This window comes from Canis lupus, chromosome 1 (assembly GCF_011100685.1).
Source record: "Canis lupus familiaris isolate Mischka breed German Shepherd chromosome 1, alternate assembly UU_Cfam_GSD_1.0, whole genome shotgun sequence".
Lineage (NCBI taxonomy): Eukaryota > Metazoa > Chordata > Mammalia > Carnivora > Canidae > Canis > Canis lupus.
In genome coordinates this window covers 58,940,250-58,965,021 of record NC_049222.1, presented here as the reverse complement: position 1 = coordinate 58,965,021, position 24,772 = coordinate 58,940,250, and the positions used below count along the sequence as shown (strand labels likewise).

Here is a 24,772-nt window from a genome sequence, read left to right as displayed (position 1 = left end):
GGGCAGAAGCTGGTTGTTGCAAAACATCTGACTGTAACCAAAACTTCTCTTTAGTTTTATTTGGGAGCTTAATGTTAATGCCTTATTTTTCAGACTTTCATCTCTAAAATTAATACTTTTATTTATTAGTCTATTCTAAGTATAAAGCACTTAAGAAAAAAAGAAAAGCTTTTGGTTCATTGTAATCAAGGTAGCAGTGAATAATTTGCTATATATTATTATTACCACATTATTCTAGCTGGTTGTAACTTCTTCTCAAGAATGTTTCTTTGGATGAATGGAAGAATGGTATAAAAACAATTTTTTTTGCAACTTTGGAAATAAAAATGTGAGAGAAAGAAAATTTAAATTAGCTAATAACCCCATTGAAGAAAAATTGGCTTATTCCGCAGGATGGATGGCATGAACCAGCCTCACCAGCAGCAAGGCATTTCATTTCACAGTGTTTCACTAATGTGGGAATCTTGACGCATAGTGTTGACAGGTAAAGATGTTGGAAATATAATGATTTTTAATTTTTTAAAACCATGATTTGATTTTAAAGTAACTGTTATTTAGGACCCAGAGTGTTTTAATAAATATGCAGTGTCATATTAAAAAGTCTAATTCTATTCTTTTTTTAAAAAACAAATGTGCACATAGCCTAGACACACCATCTGAGATATGATCATGCATGCTCCTCTTCTTAAACAGTTTTTTTTTAAAGATCCAATATAGTTAAGTCCTAAAGAAAAAAAAAATTTTTTTCTGAAATGCTCCAAGAAGCAGTCATCAAAAATGAACTAGTGTAGTAGAAAAATCAAGCTGAGAAGATGGCAGCAAACATGGAATGCCGCCATGAAGCTGGGACAATCATTTCAAGGGGAGTAGATAGAAATAATATTTTTGCAAAAAGCAGATGCTACTACCTTCTCATTTGAAATACATGGGACTTATGCTGTACCTTGTGGAAGATAGTCTACTTTATCATGATAATGTTGTTCTGTTCATAGCATTGCATTAGTACATAAAAAGTCCATTTCTCTACAATGTCAAGAATCAAAGGGCACCTGGCTGGTTTAGTCAGTAGAGCATGTGACTCTTAATCTCAGGGCTATGAGTTTGAGCCCCACATGGGGCATAGAGATTACTTTTTAAAAAATAAAAAAAAAAAGAATCAAGAAAAGACTATTACAAACAGAAGCAATGCATTCAATCAACCAAGAGAGAAATAGTAGAAGGGCACTTTCACTAAAACCCCCTGGTAACCCAGGAGTAGGAGCTGGTGGGCCCATAGAACCGCCAGGGCTCTAAGAGACTGTGGTTCCTGCATGAGAGCAACATGCACTCAGGGAAGGCAGGGGCAACTTTTACTTTTAAAAATTTCAAAGCTCAGGTAGCCCAGGTGGCTCAGCAGTTTAGTGCTGCCTTCAGTCGAGGTTGTGATCCTGGAGACCCGGGATCAAGTCCCATGTTGGGCTCCCTGCATGGAGCCTGCTTCTCGCTCTGCCTGTGTCTCTGCCTCTCTCTCTCTCTGGTCTCTCATGAGTAAATAAATAAAATCTTAAAAAAATAAAAAAATAAAAATTTCAAAGCTCTAATATCATGATCTCTTGCTTGATGAGTTTTATTTCACCCCATCCTTGCCTCATGAGGTCTAGTCACCCGAGTGATTTATGTTGCTCCAGTAGTCAGGAGGAACGTAGAAGCTCCTTCACTTTAGAGTCAAGTCTGGTCTTTATTCAAGGATGGATGACTTGCTTCTCAAGGGCAGCAGCCCTCCTAGTGATGCTAATCTACCATAGGTCATCGGAGAATATAGGAGCGATGGCTAGTGAGTTTCTGGAGGGAGATGTTTCCCCATAAAAACAGTGAGCGCTTAAGCCTAGGACAGCACTTACAGGATGGACCATTGCAGCTTTTAGTAGCTCGTCTGCTTTTGGGAGTCTCATGGACAATGCTCATCCCAAAGACCCCTCTTACACTTGAGTTTTGAGGTAGCAGAGAAACAATTAGCAGAGAAACAATTTCCTATCTGCGCATTTTCCTTAATAGATTCACTACAGAAGGGCAAAGGCATTTACCTTGGGCACAAACTCTTTTCCTTTCTTTTCACTTTGGGATTGCACTTGGGTGGAAACAGGGATCTTCCTAAGGACCAGGTTGCCTGAGCCCTGAATGGGAAGGATCTGCATTAACCCTGTGACTCTGGTTTCCAATGATCCCAGGGCAGCCTCTTTAACTGGGGATGCCAATTCTGTGCTGCTGTACAGCTTCTCTGCTCGCCAGTGGTGAACAAGGCTATGTAGCTTCTCCAGGCTAAACCATCTTTCCTTCCCCACCTTTACATGTCAGAAAACGACTTGAGATTTTGAACAAAATGACTTCCACTGTTCCTTCCAGGTCTCCAATTCTGCATCTAAGCTTTTGGCTAAAATGAAAATGAATTCCATTGTTGTTTGGAGGTCATGATTATGAGTTGAAAACTAAATGCCAAGTCAAGTCTCAGCCTTCAACTGTGACACCAAACTCCCCCACATTAAGTTGTCCTCTATCCCTGACAATTTTCCTTTTAATTAAAATGCAGCCTGATAGGCATAATCTTGGGGCGCATAAAGCAGTTACGTGGTTCACTCAACCATTTGTATGCATGTGTGACCTATTTAGCTTTTAAAATCCTATTTAATGCCAAAAACTACATTAGAGAATTCAAACAAAAGCTCACAGGGAGTCCCATAATGAGACTGTTTTGATTATTCCAGTGATTAGCCCATTTCCTCTCTCTTTGGTAATTTCATTTGGAAAAGTAGTCATTTTAAGAACAAGTAGATTTTCTTTATTGCTTTTCTCCTTTGCTGGGAAATTGGCAAGTGGCCAACCATCTGTGACACTGCAATTATTACTATTACTTAAAATTTATCAAACCTCTTCAGGTGCTATGGCAATTACTCTCCTTGCCTGCCAAGACAAGGCCAAGAAAGGCACGAACGAGACCCAACCTTGTTAAAACATGGCAGAAATGACCCTGGTGGACGCTGTTGGAGAACGCGTTGGTGCAGACCTGCTGAAGGGTTCTGATCCACTGTCACGAGGCATTGGTTCCTCTGCATCTAGGAATCTACCTCTTCCTCCCAGGTGGGGTATGCATCCATTCAGGCATGAATTTATTTGTCGCACAGCACTTCTTGAAATGTATGGAGGTGTCAGCTTCCAATGGAATTTGCTTCTGAGTAGTTCTACGGCCTGGGTTAGCCTCATGTGCTGCCTTCCAGGAGTAGGAATCCAAGAACAGCCTGGCCCCTCTGGGCAGGTGGATGGCTTCACCCTGATGCTCTACCTCAGTGACATCTAGTGGCAAGAAGACATGGCCATCCACTGCGCTGCCAGCTTCCTACTGTGAGGGACGTGCCAGTGTTATCTCTTACAGCCAGGGTGAACGCACATTCAGATCCGCCTGGGACAGACTGGGCCCATATCTATTGTCCAGGCGTCATTATTAATAGTGTCTGCTTCCACTCTTGAAAGCGTTAACAGATTGGATAATGAATTACACAGCCTACTTAATGCCTTATTGTAGTTCCCCCATCTATTAGGTGACTTAACACATCACTTTGGGGTAATGAGTTCAAGAAGATTACTCCCCATTGTGTAAAGTAATATTTATCTTTATCTATCCTGAAATTATCCTTCAAGCATTATGGGATTGTTTCCAGTTCTAACGCTAAGGCTGGGTGAACAAGCTCATTTGATAGATTTTAGTCTTACCCACACCAGGCCTTTGTCTATCCAGATGGAAGCCGCTAATTTTAGTCTATTCCCAGAGACCTGCTCCCTCTGATCATTAGTTTTCCTTGTTAATCAGGCTGCAGTCGTGTTTGGACGCGACTTGTCTGGCTGTCTGAAAAGTGACACACAATGGCTTGTCCTTTTAGGCACTGATGTAAGGCCATCTGGTAGGTGTGGGATTTCCCAGCTGTATTATAATTTTTTTGAATTAAACATTTTTGACCACATAGACAATAAAGGGCAGAGACACCGCCTAGGTGGCCCATAGTGATCCCTCTGTTTAGGCTTGCAGAAAGAGACAGAAAAAGAAAAAAATAAAAGGAATTCAAAGAAAAAGCAAGAAAGGAAGCAAAAAAGAACAGTGTACATAATTAAGAAGCAGTGTTATAAATTCAAAAACACTATTTGCAAGGAAAAAAAAGAACTTCACTTCGTTGCCTTTTTATCCCAGGGCCAACCTGAAGGGGTAAACATTGTAAGGGTTTATAAAAATAAACTCCCCAGAAGGGTGCGTTTTAAGTGGACCAGTGATTTCTTCCTTTCCAAGAACAGGAATTTTATAGAAAAAAGTACTCTCAAGTAGTGGAAGAAAAAAGGGAACATTTTGTAATAGAAAACTTACTCTTGTATTTTCTATTTTGAGTTTAGACGTTAGATTCCATTAGAAAAAAAAAAAAAAAAGATGTACAAGTGCTTTCCCTGTGCAAGATGTTTCCCTGAAAATGGATCTGGTTTCAGATCCTGTTATTTCGACATTACAATTTGTTTTCCTATGGAACACTGAGACAATATAATAAATTACAGCTCTCCTGCTGAGGTTTACTTGTTTCTCTTTTTTCTTCATGCTAATAGTCACAAAAATCATTCAAGTGCTGCCTTATCTTACCTTTGCAAGAACTTCCAAGCGTTTGAGAAACCAAGTTCCTTCTTTTAAGAAAATTAGAATTCATTGGGGACACAGAGTAAACATGTCCTGTGCGTTTATTGCGTATCCTCTTTGGACTCCAATTATCTAAAATTACTGGGCATTTGGACATAGGCTGGGGTTGAAGTTCAAAAGTATTTCATCTTCGATGAAAGAACTTCCTAAATAAACAACACACGAGAGAAATATTTATATTTTTTTCAAGGAAAAAAACTTTCTTTTAAGCTGAGTCATATTTTTCAAGCAAACTATTAGTGTTCAGTACATACTGTTGTCATTATAAAGGTAGATCCTAATGGATTTCAACTTATGAATACTCTATAAAGGATCAGTGTGCAGTTATTCCTAGTCTCCTAAAAAATGTGTTTTCTTTTTAAAAATATTTTAAATATATAACCCAGGTACACAGTCTCTGCAGCTCGTTTAATTTTTGAGGTGTGATGGTGAACGTACATGGAGAGAGCATGTGAGTTCATACACATCATCTCCAAGTCCTTAAGGGGTTGCTGGTGGCTGCAGTTAGTGGAGGAAGGACACCGATAAGGTGTTGTTGTGGGTCCAGGGCAGAAACATAGACAGTCCTGCTTAAAAAATGCTGTGTTCTGGAAGGGGGCTCATCTTTTCGGTCCGGCACTGTGTCAAGGGCAGTGGACGCGGAACTTTCTCCTTTATAAGACCTGTTTTTTGGGGAGTGGATTTCTATTGTCCTACGTATGTTTTAAACTTGGGCTTGGAGGCTGTAGACCCAGAGCCGCCTTCAGTGGTCAGTTAAAAAATTAATTTTGCAAATTACAACCCTGCTCAATTTGGCTTCTCAAAGCTTCAGCTCTGAGACCAACTGTGCCCTTCCTAATTTGGAAATATTTTCTTTCTGGTGTTTATTTTGACATGGACCCGGCTATCTACTTTGGTGGCTATTTTCGGCATCCCATGGGAGCTCCTTCCCTGGTCGCCATAGTGCAGACAAACACTCAAGAAAACCAAGAACTCCGTGCTTTCATAAAGCATTTATTTTTATTTGAAAACATTATACAGGCATTACATTGCCACAGCCAGTCCATGGGGGAGCATGCAAATATCAAAAATGGAAAGTTTGTTCGACTTATTGGTGTAAATCTTTTACTTTTTTGTTGAGGGGGGGTTCGTATTTTCCATTTGTGGTGTCTGGATTAGTGTGCTTTGTGGTGTGGCTTGACAATAGAATCCTACCCATGGGGTAAAATCTGTCCTGGTAGCTAGCTGGGGACTCCTAAGTGGTTATAACTCAAAACCAAACCCAAAACAAACAATACTACACGCCTGTCAAAAGGTTAATAGCACAAGTTAGCAATATCTAAACTAAACATTGAAAGGTTTTCGGGGGACACAGTGGTGCAAATTCTTCCATTGCTTGGTCTACCTGGTTGTGTATTACAGAGTCTGGAGCAGTGGGAAGGTGTGACCCAGGCGAGCACTGTCTCCACACCCCACCCCCCCCGGACCCGCCCCCTCCGAGGGGCAGGTTTTCAGGGAGGAAGTGAGAACCTGCATTTACCGTCAGTGGCCTATGGTTTGATCACAGGATCCAATTGTGTACAAGTTGCTGAAGTCGCGCTGGTAGGGGGTGTGTGGGAGGTGCGGAGGGGTGAAAGGAGGAGCTGTTGGCTGGTGTCTACTGAGGTTGTGAGATTTCCAAAATGAAAAGAGCTAGAGATAATGTTGTCGTACATCCCACTTCCCACCCCACTCCCGCAGGACCAGTGTTTTAACACAGAAGAATCTGTTCTGTGCTATTTCCCACCCTCCTACCCCCACCCTGTTCAATCTGGAACACTTGATCTCGGACAGGTCACTATGTTACCAGCCTTTCTACCTGGAGACGGATGAACACAGTGAAGTACCCCAGTGACATGAAAGTCTTGTGCACAAGGACTCTGGATGATAGAGGGTGTAGGGTGAGTTCACCTTAACATTCACACTGGGATTCCATACAATGGAGTCAATTAAAATAGCCTAGAAAATAAGCCAGATGGCTGCTCTTGGCCATCCGCTGATTGCAAACCTTTTTTGAAATTAAAATTTTTAAAAAAACATTCCCAGTCCACTGAGTTGACTTGGAATAGCTTCATCCACTTATTTCTCATAAGACTTTACTAAGCGTCTACAAATTAGTGTCATAAAAATGAATAAAAAAAGTCTAAAACATTTGGCTTTAAAATAAATACTAAGGATGCAATAAATCAAGCAAATTATGCCAACCGAAGGAATGTAAACACAAAAATAAAACCACAGTCTTTAAAGGTCTTCAGATCTGAATGGACAAAATAGTCAGAGAAAGGTATTTAATTGGTTTAAAGGTAGCAGAGAGCAGACACTGGCAGGTTGTTTTGACTTGATATAGCTTTAACATAGTTCTTGTTTTCTTTTTTTCCTCCGAAAAGAAAACACATTTCTGAGGGGGCTAAACAGTGATGACCATCAAATCTTTATATCCGAGGAGATAGTTTTTCTTCCCCCTCTCCAGGGGCAGGACCACACCCCCTGGGTAGAAGGCGGGTGGAGAGGCCATCTGGTGCTGACTACCAGCACGCCATGCTCCCTCCCCTGCCTGGGATTTAGGCCTGTGCAGGCTCTATGGGAATCCCCATGGGGCTGCAACCTGTCCTACTTCACACGGACCCCTCTGGTGTTTTGCTTTGTTTGCTTAAGATGTGTTGATCTGAACTGCCTACAGTTTCATAAGCATTTATTCTTCCTTTACAAACCCTGGACCCCATGGCGGATCTTTCTGAAAGGCATTGAAGCCAGCCAACCTTAAAGACTATTTCACATACTGACACATAGAATCTATTCCAGATTGTCGAGGTCTGTGGTGTTGCTGGATTTTTTTTTTTCGTATGTGTTTGAAAAAAGTTACATTAAGGGCAACAAAATTAGACTAGTGACATATCCCTCAATGCCTTAGTAGGACCCTGCACTGTTCTCTGTGTCCCTAAGAAGATGGTGTGGCTATATTCTGCTATTGAAGGGAGGCCCAATATGACCAAAATGCCAAACTTTTTCATTCACGACATCTTTATCACTACGAGGTGGTCAGATCCATCAAGCTATTGTCAGAGATTGCTCCACATCAGCACCTTGACTTTGTTGGGAGGCTACACAACCAATGATACTCCACAATAAGGTAATTTCCATGCTGGTGTATTTTAAAAAGGGTGTCACACAATTTAAGAGGGCAAGAGGGCCATGGCTTTTTCCAATGACTTGAGTAATTTCCATAGTATCACTAAAGAAATCTAGGAATTAAAGGTAAGATCAAATAAATTTTTGGAAGAGAAGATATAGGGAGGGGCAGAAAGATTTAATATATATATATATATATATATATATATATATATATATTACCCTAAACATACATGATATTATTTCTGGAGTTTCCTATAAGCCACAGAAAGGAAACATTCCTTATCCTGTTATAACAGGGACTTCATCAGCAGAATCACGTGGCACAACAGAAAGGCAATGGCCTGGAGTAATCAGAGATTGAAATATAAAAAGGCTCAAGTGTTTGTTTTATATCTATTCCTAGAATAGAGAATTATATGGTCAGTTGCCCCTCCCCACAAGGGTCACAGCACAAAATATTATTGAGCAGGCAATCCAACAGGTAACAGAGGAAACCATTAGCCACCAGGTCCCTAGGATAAGGAAACGTCTCAGGGGTGGAGCTCCTGTGGCGTGCAGCACTCATACAGACTGTGCAAAAAAATAAAGTATGATTCTTAAAAAGTGACTTGCCATAGAAAAGTGGGATTTGTGTTAACTACATGTGGGTCTGGCAAATAGTTCTCATCAGGAGTACAAAACAGCCTCCTGAACGTTAGTGTAATAAGAGTAACAATAATAATACAAATAATAATAACACTTGCTTTTAATTCAAAAGTCTTCACAGTAATTAATGCAGGAGGGCTGTGATCAGGATACATACTAGCTAGGCGTCTCTCTAAGTCAGGTGGCTCGGGGCCTGCGTCTCCGGCGATGGTGAGCGCATGCCCCTTACAGGCTTTCAGATTTGCTACCTTGCAGTCCACCTGTGCAAACCGCACCTAATAAATACCTTTCTCTATGTACAATACAGAGATGGAGGGCAAGCACGTGGCCACGGCGTGGACTTCAATGGGCTGGGAGGGCCACCCCCTAGGCCACGCGCACGTGGGGCTCCTCTTCGGTCTCCTGGCCCAGGCTGGTGTAGGTGACCGAGGGCTCCACTTGAGCCGTGGCCGGTAAGTCCACAACAGGTCCTGAAGGATTGCGGAACTGCTTGTACACACGGGGGTCCTGGGCTACGTACGTGGAGGTGGACGAGTAGAGCACCAGCCCGATGAGGATGGTGAAGAAAGACAGGAGATAAAGGCCTGAAAACTGAACAACACAACAGCGAGGTCAATGGGCGGGTCCCAGCAGGGCCACTTGGGCGTGAAGGAGGCACACAGGCACCAGAGCCGAGCATGTCCCAGAGGAGCCGGCAGCTTGACAGGTTGGCCAAGGCCCTTGATGGAGAGGGAATGTTCTCTTCCTACACTAGCTCGGTCTTATTGATTTTCCTTATCTTTTTTCTCGGCTCTGTGGTGAACCCTGAAGAACATTAGCTAATGTCCCCAAAAGTGCCAGTCTGAGTACTTGACGTGGGAGAGCTAGTGAAGCACCAATTAAAATACGTCAAGTTAAAAGCAAAACTAAAACAACCCCCCCCCTCACACACACAACAAAACCACCCCCCTCCAACATCTCTCAACAAAGAGTTGGTTGGTTGTGGCTTTGTTAAGCCCAGGAGAAACAAGGGTGGTAATGAAGCCATCAATACCAAACCCCTCCCCGACACAGCTGCACTGGGTGCTCTTGTTGTGCCTTAATCTGATTCAGACACTATTTGTCTTCCCCGTAGGAACTGTTACTGACTTTTGTGGCTATCTTGTGATATGCCAAATCTCACTTTAGTCAAGAGCTGTCGTCCCAGCCTTCACCGCGTGCGGCATCCACGGGCAAACAGAAGACCAATTTGATAGGATTTTCCTATTTTATTTTTCATGCTCATACTCTAAAAGAACGAAAAACTGCTAGAAAGACAAGAGGATCCCGAGAGTCTATAAAGGAAGTTGCAAGGCTGTAAGAGTTCAAAGACAGCTACAGTAGAAAAGACATCTCTGAGGTGAAGAGCCCCGCTATGGTGGTGGTTTTTTCTTTTTCTTTTTTCTTTTCCTCTCCCCTGCTACTGCTCCTCCTCCCCCTCTCCCTCTTCTCCGCCTTCTTCTCCTCCTTCTCTCTCCCTCCTTCCTTCTACATCTTCCTCCTTCTCTCTCTCTTTAGCAGCAGCAAGGTAGCTAAAACTAAAGATCATATTCCGATTTTCTTTCTAGATCATTCTTCATCTTGCCTTTCAATTCCTTTCTTCTTCATATTCAAACCATGGGATAGTCCTTCCTGAGGGGGATTTATAGATTAGACTCAGCTTGTAATAGCTTCACTTAAAGAACTTGAAACGACCAATTCGGTTTTTCCCAATGAAAAGACGTGTGCTTTATTCTTTGATTCATGAATTTGTTGGTAAAATGAAATGGGAGGAGAAGACCACTCAGCACTATGGTAGGTGATCGCAGAAAACCAATTTACCCCCCACACTTGATTCCTGAAATTCTATATTGGAGAGCTGCAGTGTTTGCCTGAAACTCTGGAGAACAAGATGGGTTTGTCCCCAACATCCGATTAATTTCAAAAATTTTATTAATGACTTTCATCTTCAAACTCCTCTGACACGTCCCTAGTTTCAAGTGAAGAGCTTTGCGGGTTGCAAGGGTGAGCGGGCCTCTGCTGCAGCAGCTGGGGGCCAGGAGATTACAAATGGGGCCTCAAGGTTAGAACTGCCTTCTAACCACATGCTGGATTCAAATCCTAGCTCCCCTTACTTTCTAGCTGTCATTTTGGATAAGTATGTTGTCCTCCTCAGGTCCAAGTTCCCTTATTAGTGAAGTGAGGCTAACAATTGTTACCTACGTACAGGTAGCTATAGAGAGCGTGGCTGTAAAGATTAAACTTGATAAAGCATGTAAAGCACTTATCCGATGCCTACCTTGCAACAAGCATTCAACTCTAGTTACCTTTGTTATCATGATTACTGTTTTGTCATTATTGTTTATACCACTATCTTATAATCAATGATCATATATGAAACACTCTTAGGTAATCGTTGATTAAATTGCCTTGCTCCCTTAACTATGGGACTGTGTCTTTCTTGACCAGTGTCAAGTAGAGAGCCTGGCACATTGTCGACATCTACTAAGTGTTCTTTGTTCTTTGTTTTTATTTTGAATGAATGGATGGATTAAATTATTGAGACGCTTCAGATTAAAGAAATAAACAGTAAAAAGTCATCCTGTGCCAGCAATGTACTTCAAATTTTTTAGCTTTAAACTTGAGGGACGCCCGGGTGGCTTAATGGTTGAGCATCTGCCTTGGGCATGATCCTGGAGTCCTGGGATCAAGTCCCACATCAGGCTCCCTGCATGGAGCCTGCTTCTCTCTCTGCCTGTGTCTCTGCCTCTCTCTCTCTGTCTCTCATGAATAAATAAATAAAATCTTAAAAAAAAAGAAACCTTGATAATCCAGTATCATTTCTCATACATCAAATGGCAAACAAAAACTCATTGAAAGGGAAGTCATAGTATTGATCCTTAATCATTAACTTTAAAAGTCATCTACAAACCTGGGGTCAGTCAAAGGAGAATGACAAGACAACAAATTGGGAGGGAGGATGCAGGAGTCTGGATAGATCAGATTGACACAGGACATTTCATAAACTCAGGATGGACAGGATTTGGCAATGAAGGGAGTGGGACAGAAGAGGACCTCATGTAGGGTATCCTGCAAAAAGGATTTGAATTCCTCTCAATTTCTGGTTTTGGCTCCCATAGTCTGACTTGGCGTAGATGACAAATATTTTAAAATTCATCTTTGTAAATCTATACCTTTGTCATTGTATGGACAGTCTTATTTAGCACACAAGACCAAAAGGGAACAGAAAGGCATGCATTATGATTAATCTGGATAAATGCTGAATATTAGAAATAATGACAGAAAGTTTTGATTTTTTTTCTCTTTATAGATTGACAAAAAAAAAAAAAAAGAAAGAAAGAAAGAAAGAAAAAAGAAAAGAAAGAAAATTGAATCAGGGTTCCTAATAGGATGATTCCCAGTTTTGGATGCTGCACTTATCCTGATAGAGCATTCTTTAAAAAACAAAAACAAAAACAAAACTCCAATCAACCAAACAAAAATTCTTTTTTTTTTTCTTTTCAAAAATTCTTTATATTCTAGGCTGCTTAACTCATTTACTGCAAAGAAATACTCATGCCTAGTTGCCTAAGCAAAGAGAACAAGGAATCCTCCGGGTACTAGAGGAAGCCTTAAAGCCATGCCTGTGACACACAAGGCAAGGTCAGGTGGAGGCCTGCTGTCCCCACTGCAGGGCACAGGCTGTTGTCTGATGTGTGCTCTGTGGTCCTCCCCAGTCAACAGCAGCCCATCAGAAGACACTTCATGTTCTGTGCCGCACACACACTTTTGCCTACATTTTATCTGACCTGGAGCTTTGAGATGCTGAGGAAGGATGTGCCCGCCTTAATACTCCCGTGCTGTCCACAGTGTTTACTTTGCTGCTTTTTCCATCCTGATGGGTCTCTTTGCTAACAAGGGTCAGAAAGCACTCATGGTGTATAATGAGAATGCCTGCGTGTTGCTTAAAGCAATTTGACTGGGACACAAGCCATTGTCCAGGAGGGAGTGGCTGGGGAGACTGATGCTAAGACTGTGCAAAGTTCCTCAACCTCTAAGCTAGGGATTAAACCTAGGTCTAGCCAGCTGGCATCTCAATATGATTACTATTTAGCTAATGAGACATTTAGCACATCAGTTAAGGACAGAACAAATGTTCATTTTGGCTTTGGTATTAAACATCTAAGCAGAGTTTTAATAAACTAATGACTTTAGTGAGCCTTAAGCCTATACAAGAAGAAAACCCCATGGTTTGTAAGCCATTTCAAAGTACATTTATAAGTAAACCAACTGGAATATGTGAGGAAGAGGGCAATTTTCAATGGCATCTTTCCTTTGCTAGCTTGACCAAAAAGATGGCAGGGGTGAGCACAGAAGAATGTGGACAATCCTCAAATAGGCATAAGGTTTCAAGGATGAAGTGACTTTGGGTTAAAGCTCTGTTTTTACTGAATTTATGTCCCAACTGCTTCTATATGATGGGCCTGCTTTTACCTTCTTTCCTGGGGAGTGCACTTTTGGTGCATGCTTCTGTATAATATGGCTTTTATAAAGCTCCTGATGTTGGGCTTTGGTCATTTTTGCTCAGTGATTGCACTTGGGCCTATAAATGATCAGAGATAATTTTTATTTCATAAATAATGCTCAGTTAAAAGATTCTTTTAGCTCTTAAAGGGAGATGTATGGCAGTTCTATCTCCAGAAAAAATGGAACGCCTTGGTCATTTTTGCTCAGTGATTGCACTTGGGCCTATAAATGATCAGAGATAGTTTTTATTTCACAAATAATGCTCAGTTAAAAGATTCTTTTAGCTCTTAAAGGGAGATGTATGGCAGTTCTATCTCCAGAAAAAAAAGAGTCAATGGAAAAAAGAAATTATGTCACTTGTGACATGTAGAAGAAGATCTGGAAAAGAGTAGCTGGTGAAGTTTCCTAGGAAACCAGGGTACAGGGGAATGAGGTTTGGTTAAAGCTCCTGGAGTTACTTTACAACAAAGGAGATATTAATTTAGATTCAATTGTGATCAACTTGGAGGACCAAGGAACCTCAGAAAAAATGCATTTGGAAGGAGAGAAAACAAGGTCAAATTAGAAAGAAAATAGATACAGGTAAAGAAAGTTCCTCAACATCCACGAGGAGAGGGGACTGCATAACTGGATATGCAGAAAAGGAGTAATTCTCTAAATTAATCACAGTAGCATGTATTCTTTTCTCTCTCCATCTCTCATTTTTTTTGTGTGTGTGTACACACACACATACACACACACCTTTAAGTCACTATTGCTGACCTGATAGGACCTGCATTCTGAACTTGAGAGAAGCTGAGTAGGTGAGAGAACACGATTCCTGAAGCCTTCTCACATATGGCAGGTGAGCAAAAGACAACATTTTCAAACCCTCATGTGCTCCCAAGGCTATTTATAAAGTGTGGAGGAAGGACAGAGCAGTATCTCAGGTCATGCTTCATCTTGAAGGCATTATTGCTAAAATTTAAAAAATACGCTGTCTTGCTCCAGCAAAGGTGCTCTATTGGATGCAAGTCCGCTGTTGAAAGAGGTGTTCCATTAGGAATCTTGATAATGGTAATCGTTGAAAATGGCTTCTGCATCGCATCAAGAAGCTGCTTAGAAATGAATTCAAGGACATTTCTAAGTGCTCTTACGCATGGCTTTCCAAATACACAAAGGGTAACAAAAGATACGTGGCTACAATAATGATTTCCTTTCTTGTTCTTATTCAAGTTTATTCTTTTAAACAGACACAGATGTAATTAAACCATTCCACATTTTTCACTCTTTAGCAGAAAATACCTAGGAGGATAGAGTCTGGGAATTTGCAAACTTAGCTTTGCTTCAAAGGTCAGTGCAGCCATGGGTAAGTAGAACAATAAAGGGCAGTGGCTGGTCATTCCCAAGGTTAGATGGCACAGGCTGGTAAATGTGAGGTTCAAAAGCTGTCAGGAGGAATTTCTATGCAGGGAGATCGGTTCGGCAATCTCAGTAGCAAGTTATGGCTGGGGAAAATCAGACTTTTAATTAAGTTTGTGAAAACTATCCTGAGTGATCTACAATGTAAAACAGTATCCTTTCCCCTATATTTCCATACACTGTGATATAAAGTGCACATATAAAGGCAAATCAACTGACACATCTAACCATGATTTCTAGACTGAGAACAAGTAAATAAGCCAATTCTGTCCCCAACAGAAAACCAGGTGATGCAGTTTGGAGGTCCTCAGTATAATAGTTTAAAGACTCATCAGTGACTAAGTAATGCAAAATGCCAATTAAGAGTGAATCATAATTAAATATCATGCTACCATAGTGGAGTTTTTAAAGCTAAATATTATGGGTTGATAAAATTGGCTTTAATAACTAAAAGGGGAACTCTCTTGGGCATCCCATTTGATATGTGAATTAGAGTGGACCCTTTGGGTAACAACCAATCTGCCAAGTGTCCTGGGGTGAAAGGGAGAGGACAGTTCACCAATGACAACTCATCTCTCAGTAGCGGTGTGTGTCTCAGCAGGTTGTGGACCACACCTGGAGCTTGAGAGTGCAGTGGTAGGGAGCCCAGACAGGGGAGGCTGGTCCTTGCTGGGCAGGCTGTAAGCCATGGGCTGCTTGGGGGCCTATGAGGAAAGGCTCTCCGCTGGTCCTGATCTATCGCTGCTGGGTCTGAGCCAATTCTATTCAGGGCAGGGCCCCTAGACAGACTTGGCTCCACAGAAATGCCAACATAAACAAGTTGATGCTTGACCTCCTAATTTTGGCTCTGCGCTAAACTAACAAGATCATTTTTATTATTATTAAGAGTTTTAAAAATGCAAAAGTTTGGCTCCTGAGTTTACTGAACTGGAAATAAATTGTCTGGAGAGGCCAGAGCTTTTTCAAATTCTTTAGAACTGCCTTATTGTTGTTCTGTCTCCTACTCTTGCCTCCTTGTATTCCTCCTCATTCCTTTTCTTTTTTTAATTAAAATGAAAGGGCTACATCTCTCTGGCTAAATACTAAATACTAATATTTATTTCTTCTAAGTCATAAGTCATAGAATGGGAAAATACCAAAGGCAACCATGGCACAAAATCTACTCGCAAACACCAAAATCAGTCATCTTCAGAGACCCACAGTACTGACCTGAATCCCTCCCTCCCCATACTTTCTCCAAAAGAGATAGAAAATAATCCCAAACTCCTGCTAATATAATCAAGACAGATAAATAAATAAATCGGTGAGTGCTTCAGTCAAAACGCCAAATGGTCTCTTGATCTGTATCAGTAAACTGATGAATTACAAAAATTTAAATACTCGGTGAACACCTTAGCCTGGAGACATCATGTTGTTAAGGAGAGAAGTAGCAAACAGAAGGGCCCTGACACTGTCACAGGGCCAGGCTGTGCCCCCCACTGCAATCCCAGTTCGGTTTATGAGGCCTTCTGTTTGATTTGCAAAACCAATTTATCTAGCAGTATAATTTGTGTAGCCAATCACATCCAAGGCCAATAAGGGCTCTTTTACGGGCAAACATCTTCCCCTGTGAGTAATTTCACACATGAGTACAGCAACGGGGAGCTAAAAATGGATTTCTGACATTATCTTTTATATGACAAACAGACATTTTCACTTGGTTTGATGAATTGATAGAACTCCTCATTCATGCAGATTTCTATTCTCTGCAGTCCAGCAAAGGAAGATCAGGACAGCCAACCAGAAGTGGAATCAAAGGGGCCTACTCTGTGGGAGTGTTTAGTTATAGGCTCAGTTGCCACAAAGGCCATCAGATGGCTCATCTATGTCACCTTTCTGTGCTTCCTTCTTATCACTAATCACAAAAGGGATGACTTTGCATGTGAGGGACGCTGAGCAGTGGCCCAGCCCCGTTCCGACTCTTGCATAATCAGATGATCCATTTTCTCTCCACACAACACAGAGGTGCACACTGGGCTGTCGTGGTTTTGCAGGAGACTGAATGTTAAAGCCAGTGATTACAATGGAATCAAGAGGCAGAAATGGGAGTGGCACAACGTCCTCTTTCCCTGAGGGATCCACTAGTAAAATTTTTAAAATTTTTGCGTCCCGTTACCACAATGCTCTGCTGGCCTTAGTTCCAAAGGGAGGAATGTTTCAGGGGCTTCTGGATGGCTCAGTTGGTTAAGCTCCTCCTGATTTCAGCTCAGGTCATGATCTCAGGGTTGTGGGATCAAGCCCTTCATGGGGCTCCTTGCTTAGGGTATAGTCTGCTTGAGATTCTCTTGTCCTCTCCCTCCTCCCACTCACCCTCACTTGTGTGCTCTCCCTCTCTCAAATAAATAAAAGTCTTTTAAAAAAGGCAGGAATGTTTCTACGAAGAGACCCAACAGTGATTCCATTGAGCTGAAAGTGAAGTCTGCCATTTAGCTGCTTTTGGCTCATGCTTCTCAATTAACAAAGAAGGCAGCTCTTGTCACTGTGCTGGCTGGGTTGACTGATCTTGGTTACCAAGGGGAATTGGGCTCCTCCTTCATGATAGAGGTAAGGAATAATAGACCTAGAATACAGGAGATCCCTAGGCATTCCTTAGTAATACCATGCCCTGTGATTATAGTCAATGGGAAATGTCAACAACCCAATCCAGGCAGAGCTACTCATGGCTCAGATCCTTCAGGGGTGTGTGTGTGTCAAACTTTTGATGCAGTGCTTGGCACATAGTAAATATTCAGTAAATGTCAGCTATTGTTAGCTTTACATCACAAAGAGTAAATGCTAAAGCACGGATAGATTTGAAAACTTTCCTTAATAGTTCTTTCTGAAAAGTTCAGCACGAATCAAATTGAACTGCAAATGCATTTATAGAATTGGCAACTTAAATGAAGGGTACAACAATCAATCCATCTGGAGCGGAAGGCTTTTCGTCAATGCAAATAACAAACTCTTGGTTTATAGTTTGAACTTATTTTTATGTTGAATTTTCTTGCAATGATGCATACTTACGTAAGTCACAGGAATCCTCATAAGTCCCTATTCTGCTTTGTTTTATTAATGTAGACCAACTACCCGCCACCACCCTCCATCCCCCCGCTGGCAGCACAAACGATCTTTGAGAATCCACGAGTCTATTTAAGTTTAGCAACTCATTTTGCTTCCTTGATGTCATAGGCTGAAAAGTGGCTCCCCCCAATACATCCACATCCTAATACCTAGAACCTCTGAATATTAATTATTTCATTTGAAAAAAGGGTCTTTGCAGATATGATTAGGCTAAACATTTTGAGATGACAGATTATCCTGTGGACTGAGTTGTGTCTACCCCACGCTAAATATGTATTTTGAAGCTATGACTCCCAGTGTGTCTTATATTTATAGATGGAACCTCCATGGAAGAAATTAAGGTTAAATGAGGTCATAAAGGTGGATCAATGTCCTCCATGAGACACGAGAGAGCTCTCTCTTCCACATCTCCCACCTCCATGTACACACATGGAGAAAAGCCCAAGTGAGGACATAGTGATCATGCCAGGAAGAGAGCTTGAACCTTGCTGAACTGAACCGCTGGACCCTGATCTGGGACTTGCAGCCTCCAGATGTGAGAAAAATAAATTTCTGCTGCTTAAGCCACTTAGCTTGTGGTATTTTGTTATGGTAGCCTGACACAGGCTACGTGGACCCTAAATGCAATCACAGGTATCTTATTAGAGGGAGGCAGAAGGAGATGTTAGACACACATAGAAGAAGGGTAGGTGAAGATGGAGCAGAGGGAGATTTGAAGACTGATAAAGCTATAAACCAAGGAATGCTGGCAGCCACAGCAGCTGGTAGAGGCAGGGAGAAGATTCTCCCCTAGAGACTGTGGGTGGAGCATGGCTTTGCTGAATTCTAGCTCGGTGTACGGTACATGCTGGATAGCTCGTTGGTGCAAGCATACGCTGAATGTCCCTGTTAACCACTATCTTGAAAATGTAGAAATTTTATGCTCCATTGGTATTCCTATCAGGCAGGATGCACAGCAGAACATATTATTCAGTGTTCAAGGTCAGGGGCTCTGGGGTGGCCAACCTGGAGTGTCTCCTTCATAATGAAGAGTGTTCTTGTGGCAGGCCTTGATTTTCTGGAAATGCTGGCCATGCAAGGAGGGGAAGGGCTACTGGGAGCTGCTAGGTTAAATTGCTATGATACAGAAACTGGCTGCACGTAGGTCTCAGCAGCAGATGCTCCCTGTGCATAAGTAAACCTACATCTTGATCGCTATCTCCGGGTCTTTTCTTTGGCCTCACTGAACCATCACGCACTCTAGGCATAGAGTCTGCTGGAGTGCAGTTGCATTCTCCCATGAAACAGATGTTGGACTTCTGGTCCTCTGAACTGTGAAGGAATAAATTTCTGTTGTCTTAAGCCACCAAGCTTGTGGTGATCTGTTACAGGAGCCATAGAGCTCATAGACTCCGTGATGACTTCATTCAATAACTGAGCTTAACTGTGAGCCCAGAACCTTGTTATCACCTTCCTGTCCATCAAGAAACACTGAGATTCTACTGTTTCAGGAGCTGGGGATGCAGTGATAAATAAGATGGATACAACTCTACTCTGTCTGGTGTGGGAGACAGCCTGAAAACAGCTGAAGGAATTAATCTGTAATATGACTTCGGGAAGCCCCATGAAGGAGACAAACAGGCGGCAGGGAGATGTGAGAGTCTGGTGGAAGCTACTTAGAGAGTGAGGGAAGTGTTCTTTGCAGATGATGACTGAAGTTGAGACTGAAGCAGCCATGAGAGGAGCTGGAAAAGAGCAGTCCAGGCAGAGAGACATGAAAAGCAAAGGTCCCAAGGAGGAAAGGGCACAGCTAGTTCTAGAACTGCAAGGGCAGCCAATGTCGCTGATGTCTAACACTTAGTAGTAATTCGTAGTTGAGTGCATGTATCCTCTGTGCCAGGCACTGTTTAATGGGATTTACACTATTCACCTTCCTGATAACCTCTGAGGAAGCTGCAATTATTTTCCCCTTTCTAAGAGAAAGACAAGGAAACAGTATGGAGGGCAAGTGTCAAGAGTGGAGGTTGGAGCCATAGAGCATAGGCACTCAGAAACAGTGTGGAGGCCAGCAGGGCACTAGAGGTCAGCAGGGCACTTGAAATTTGCTCCAAATGCAATGAGAAAGAAGGTGTTCAGCAGAAGAGAGTGTAATCTAATTGGTCTTTTGAAAGGATCACTCAGGCTGCTGGTGGGTGATTAGTTGTAAAGAGGAATAAGGGGACATAGGCAGACCAAGAGACTATTGCAGGGTTCTGCATGGGAGGTGATGGTGGTCTGAACTAAGATGATGGCAGTAGAAATAGAAAATAATGCATTTTAGTGGAGGATCAAAAGACAGAAATTAAGACTGAATCTCAATGACTAAGTTGACTGTTCTGAGGCATGTGATTCTTTTTTTTTTTATGTGATTCTTTTCTAAGCATTTCACATGGTGCATTTATTCCCTTATTTTCACATATAAACAGAGAAGATCTACACGTAACATCATCTATGGTACTAACATAAACTGTGTGTGCTGTTGTAGGTATAATTCTTGCCAATATTTATTCTAAAAAGTTCTCCCATTTCTCCATTGGTCTTCATTCTTTTTTTTTTTTTTTTCCAGATTTTGTTTATTTGACCCAGAGAGAGAGAAAGCACAAGCAAGGGGAGCAGGTGAGGGAGAAGCAGGCTCCCCATCAAGCAGGGACCCCATCGTGGAACTTGATCCTAGGACCCTGAGATCATGACCTGAGCTGAAGGCAGTTGCTTAACTGACTGAGCCATCCAGGTGCCCCATTGGTCTCCATTCTTGCAACCTGAGAAGTATTCTAAGAAAGGAACCATATTTAGGAAAGCAATTAATAACAATACTAATTAAGTATGATAATCTTAGCAAAGAGAGCTACTGTCAACTTCCTCCAAAGTATTTTCATCTCTTATCATTTTTTAAAAAACCAACCCTTCACAGAAGTACAAAGCACTATGATGAACATCCTGAAGTTGAGGAAGCGGGAGGCAAGGCAGGTGCAGTAGAGTGCTTAGGGCATGGTCTTATCAGTGACAGCTGACATAGTACCCAAAGCCTTGACCCTCTACTTAATTCTCTTCTCATCTCCCAATTGCTTCATTAATTGAATTTCAATTAATAGTAATTCTTTTTGTTCTTTCATTCCTTATTTTCCAGCTTCTAAGAGCAATCCATGTCTCTATTGCATTGCACAAGAACTCAACGTTAATTCAACAGATCATGGAACAACCTTAATGGATTATTGATAAAGCTGGATGCTGTTCTTTCTCAATTCATAGAAATGAACAATCAACAAGAAATATTATCATGCCTATGGGAGGGGAAACCTTTGACAGAAAGAAAAATGAGCTCTCCTACAATCATATTGGAATTCTTTTTTTCCTTCTCTCACATGTACCTGGTAATGGCAGAAGAAATTAAGAGAAAAATGAAATAAATGGATGACTAATTGATGTGTATCACGAGTATCCCCATCTGTCACATGGGAAGTCATATAACGGTTTTAATAATTAATCAATTCTTTTTCTAAATAAAAAATTATTATCTGATGAATAGCTGACACTCTCTCCTAAATAACCCTCAACACTTCCTAATTCCAGAATATCACTAAGAAATACTGGCATTGCTCCCAGAATATTTGGTTTTTCTGCAATAAAATCTTACAACATCATTATCACTACATTTCTACAGTATTCTATAGTCCTCAAAATTCATGAAGTGCTATTAGAAATGTGACATTCAACAACATTGTTAGTTTCTTATTTCCTCTTTTTTTTTAAAGATTTTATTTATTTATATTAGAGAGAGAGTGTGCGTGCACAGCATGAATGGGTAGGGACACAGGGGCAGAAGCAGACTACTCACTCAGCAGGGAGCCCAATGTAGGGGCTTGATCCCAGGACCCCGGGATCATGACCTGTGCTGAAGGCAGATGACTGAGCCACCCAGATGCCCCTCTTATTCCCTCTTTAAATTAAAATTTATACTTGTTATAAAAATAAAATTGCATTAGGAGTTAAGAACATTTTGAACTTTGAGTTTGTTACTATTATAGGAACATGTTTTAAGAAGTCAGAATCTAGAGGTGTCCCCTAAATTTGGTGTTCCTCAACTGACAGAACCACAACCATCCATGATGTCTCTCTCTCTGTAACTTTGAGGGAGATGGGAATGGTAGACACCCCCAAACTGTAGAGAGATCTGTCACTTGAAATGTTCTTCTTTACTGTCAGATTAACTTGTGCATATAAGGGCCTCTTTTCTCTAGACACGTGAATCTGGGAAAGTTAATTTGATGATATTATTGTCATTATCTGATATTGCTGGTTCTTCTGAGGCACACTATACACATATAACATTTGGAAGGCACTCCATGTCTACAGATACCTTTGCTCCACCCTGCTCTGTAAGAGATGGCTTTAATATCCCTTCCTTTTCACATCCTCTCTCAGGGCTACTGTCTTGCATTGGGACCCCACTCATTCCTCTCTGTAAAATGAAAACAATAAACCAATAAGCTGAAGACTGCATGCATACCGTGGATAGCCTTATAACAAAACTAACAGATACAGCCTTCGATGCCACCAAGAAAGCACATACACCACTTATTCTATAATAATGAGATAGAAATGACTACAATTAGCCATAAAAGCAAGTCTGTCCACTTGAAGGGCAAAGAGTTTCATAACATTTGGTTTACAGCTTTATTAATGACACACTTTGCAGAGGAAATGGTTGTTTCCGGGTGCTGAAGATTAGTGAAAAGTTTGCAAGGACAGGCATAGTTTACCTTGGGGGTTAGTAAACCAACAAATGTGGCAGCTGCTTGGTTTTGTAAAGTTTTATTGGAAGATAGCCATGTCCATGGAAGCACTGAATGGCTGTGACAGAGACTGCTTGGTTTGTAAGGCCTGAAATACGTATAATCTGATCCCTTACAGACCAGTTTGCTGAGCTCTGTGCATGTAGACACATCAACAATATAAATATAGACATGGAAATATAGTATGTGATGATGACTCAATTCACAATTTTACTGTGGAATGGCTTATGAATAATAAAGCCGAATGTTAGATATGATTTTTCCTATGAATAGAATAAGTTTTTCAGCAAGTGTTCAACCCCTGATGTGAGCTCCACTCTTACACTCCCCCACTCCCCCATGATACTGTAATAGCTACTATGACATTGAACTGGTTTTTCTAATCTCCATGTCCCCTTAAGATGTTCTCTAAGCAATCCATCAATTCAACCAAAGGATGAATCAAAATAGTGGCCTACTAGTGTGGAATCTATTTTTATTTTTAGTTTTTGTAAAAAGTTTTTCAGCTGGTTGCATCAACTTGAGAGGTAAAGCATCCATATCAATCAACAGCTTTTTTGCTTCTTATGTGAAAATTCCTAATGTTCAGTCTTGAAAAGTGAAGTCTAACCTTTAATGTTTCTTGTAGAAATAAGCCTTTCATTGAATAAATCGTTGCTGAATACTTACTGTGTCAGGCACTGTACTAGATCCCAAGGATCCAGCAGGGAAGGAGACATGCCCTGCCCTCTGTCATCCAGAGCTTACTACTTACTTCTTACATAAGGTCAGTCCTATTATCTAAAGGCAGGACTGGTTAGTACACAAAGGAAATACCAGTACAATCAATAACTGCTGAGACAGATCCCCACAGAGCAGTGGGAAGCAGCTACGCTCCTGCACATTAATGCCTGGTTCCACGCAGCATCCAGAAGGCCCTGGATGTGAAACCGCTAACCAAATTTACATTCAAATTCAACTGAGTTACCTTGCTAAATTTGATACTCCACAGAATGGTTTACAATGCATTTATTTTTAAAATAAAACCACATCCCCAAATAGATTTAAACGGGAAAGAGACTAGACATATGACTAAGTTAGGGCTTAGTGATAGAATGAGTAAAGAGTTTTAGTTATGTGAAAATAATGAGGAAAACAGACCCAAAGAAGTGCTATCCCTTTGTGCTCCTGTATGTCCATTAAAACTAATAATAAACCATTTAGAACTTTCGAAGTCTCTGGTTGCAATTTGGGCCCATTTTTGAATGGCAGAGATTTATATTTAGATCCCTTTTTATTAGAAGGGTATTGCTAGCTTTATGCAGTTTCAAAGTAAAAATAACTTCATTGTTTTATGATTGTAAGACTACTGTATGCATATTATTTCACCAATATGTAATTTATGCGATACTTAAAAATGTGCAGAACATAAAATATAAGCACTCAAAATTCTACCATCCTTAATAATGGCATTATTTATTGAATGTTCACTGTGCCAGATACAGCAGTAAGTGATTTACTTTTCTATACAGGGAGCCCTGAGGCCACCAGTTACACAGTATCTACTCTTGCGATTCTCATTTGCTGATGGTGAAATTATAGAAGAGAGAAGTTAAGTAACTTTTGCACAAGGCTGTATAACTGGTAGCATCAGGGGTTCCTGCATAGAATTCAGGGGTGCTGTAAACCTAGGCATAAACCCTGGATTTTTATTTTCACTGATCTCTAACCGACAGCATTTCTTCGTTATAAATGTAAGCAATGAGCTACATTAGTATTAGCAGCACTTTAGACTTTGAGCCAACGTAAATCACATATATTTTCATATCACATATCACATTACAACTGCTGCAGATCTTTCCAGATCTGTACTCATCACTGCTTTGAAATGACAGTAGTTATTAGGTGTGCTGGATCCTGTGATTTGTATATCACTATATCATCACATTTAATAATATTTTGATGACTCTATTTTAATATAACCAGCCTGCTTTGTAATGCTACGTATTTTATTTTAGACATTTAAAAACATTGTGAAAGGGATCTCTAGGCTTTACCAGACCAATACAGGGGCCCATAGCACAGAAAAGTTAGGGACCTACTGGTAGAGAGGGAATTGAAATTAGCACCTGGGTGGTCTGACCCTGGAGCTTGGGCTCAGGCACACAACCACTCTGCCATTCCGTCTGCCGCTGGACTCATGTTCACATTTTGGTGAATATACTTTCAGATCTCTCTCGAATTTGGAGAGAATAGGCTAAGTGGTGATTAGGCAAACTTAGGAAAAAGCCAAGGAAACATTCTCAGGAACAAAAACCCTTTCCCACTACCTCATATTCTCAAAGAGGCAAGAGTGGGAGAGGATTGGAATCTACCGTTATCTGGGGCTCTTTGGAGAACTGCAGTAGGGGGAGGGGGTATTTCAAGGCGACCAAGGAATTGCACCCCTGGGAGTGCA

The 24,772-nt window shown here is 41.2% G+C and overlaps 1 protein-coding gene across 1 annotated transcript in view; it reads right to left on the bottom strand.

Annotated features, from left to right (window-relative positions):
* Positions 1-8,769: 8,769 nt before the first annotated feature.
* The window catches only part of SLC35F1 (solute carrier family 35 member F1), a 387,573-nt gene continuing 371,570 nt past the window's right edge, over positions 8,770-24,772 (bottom strand). Inside the window, exon 8 of the mRNA XM_038525493.1 lies at positions 8,770-9,091. Within this exon, the coding sequence (XP_038381421.1) occupies positions 8,867-9,091 (225 nt within the window). The 3' untranslated portion in view covers positions 8,770-8,866. The remainder of the gene's footprint in view (positions 9,092-24,772) is intronic.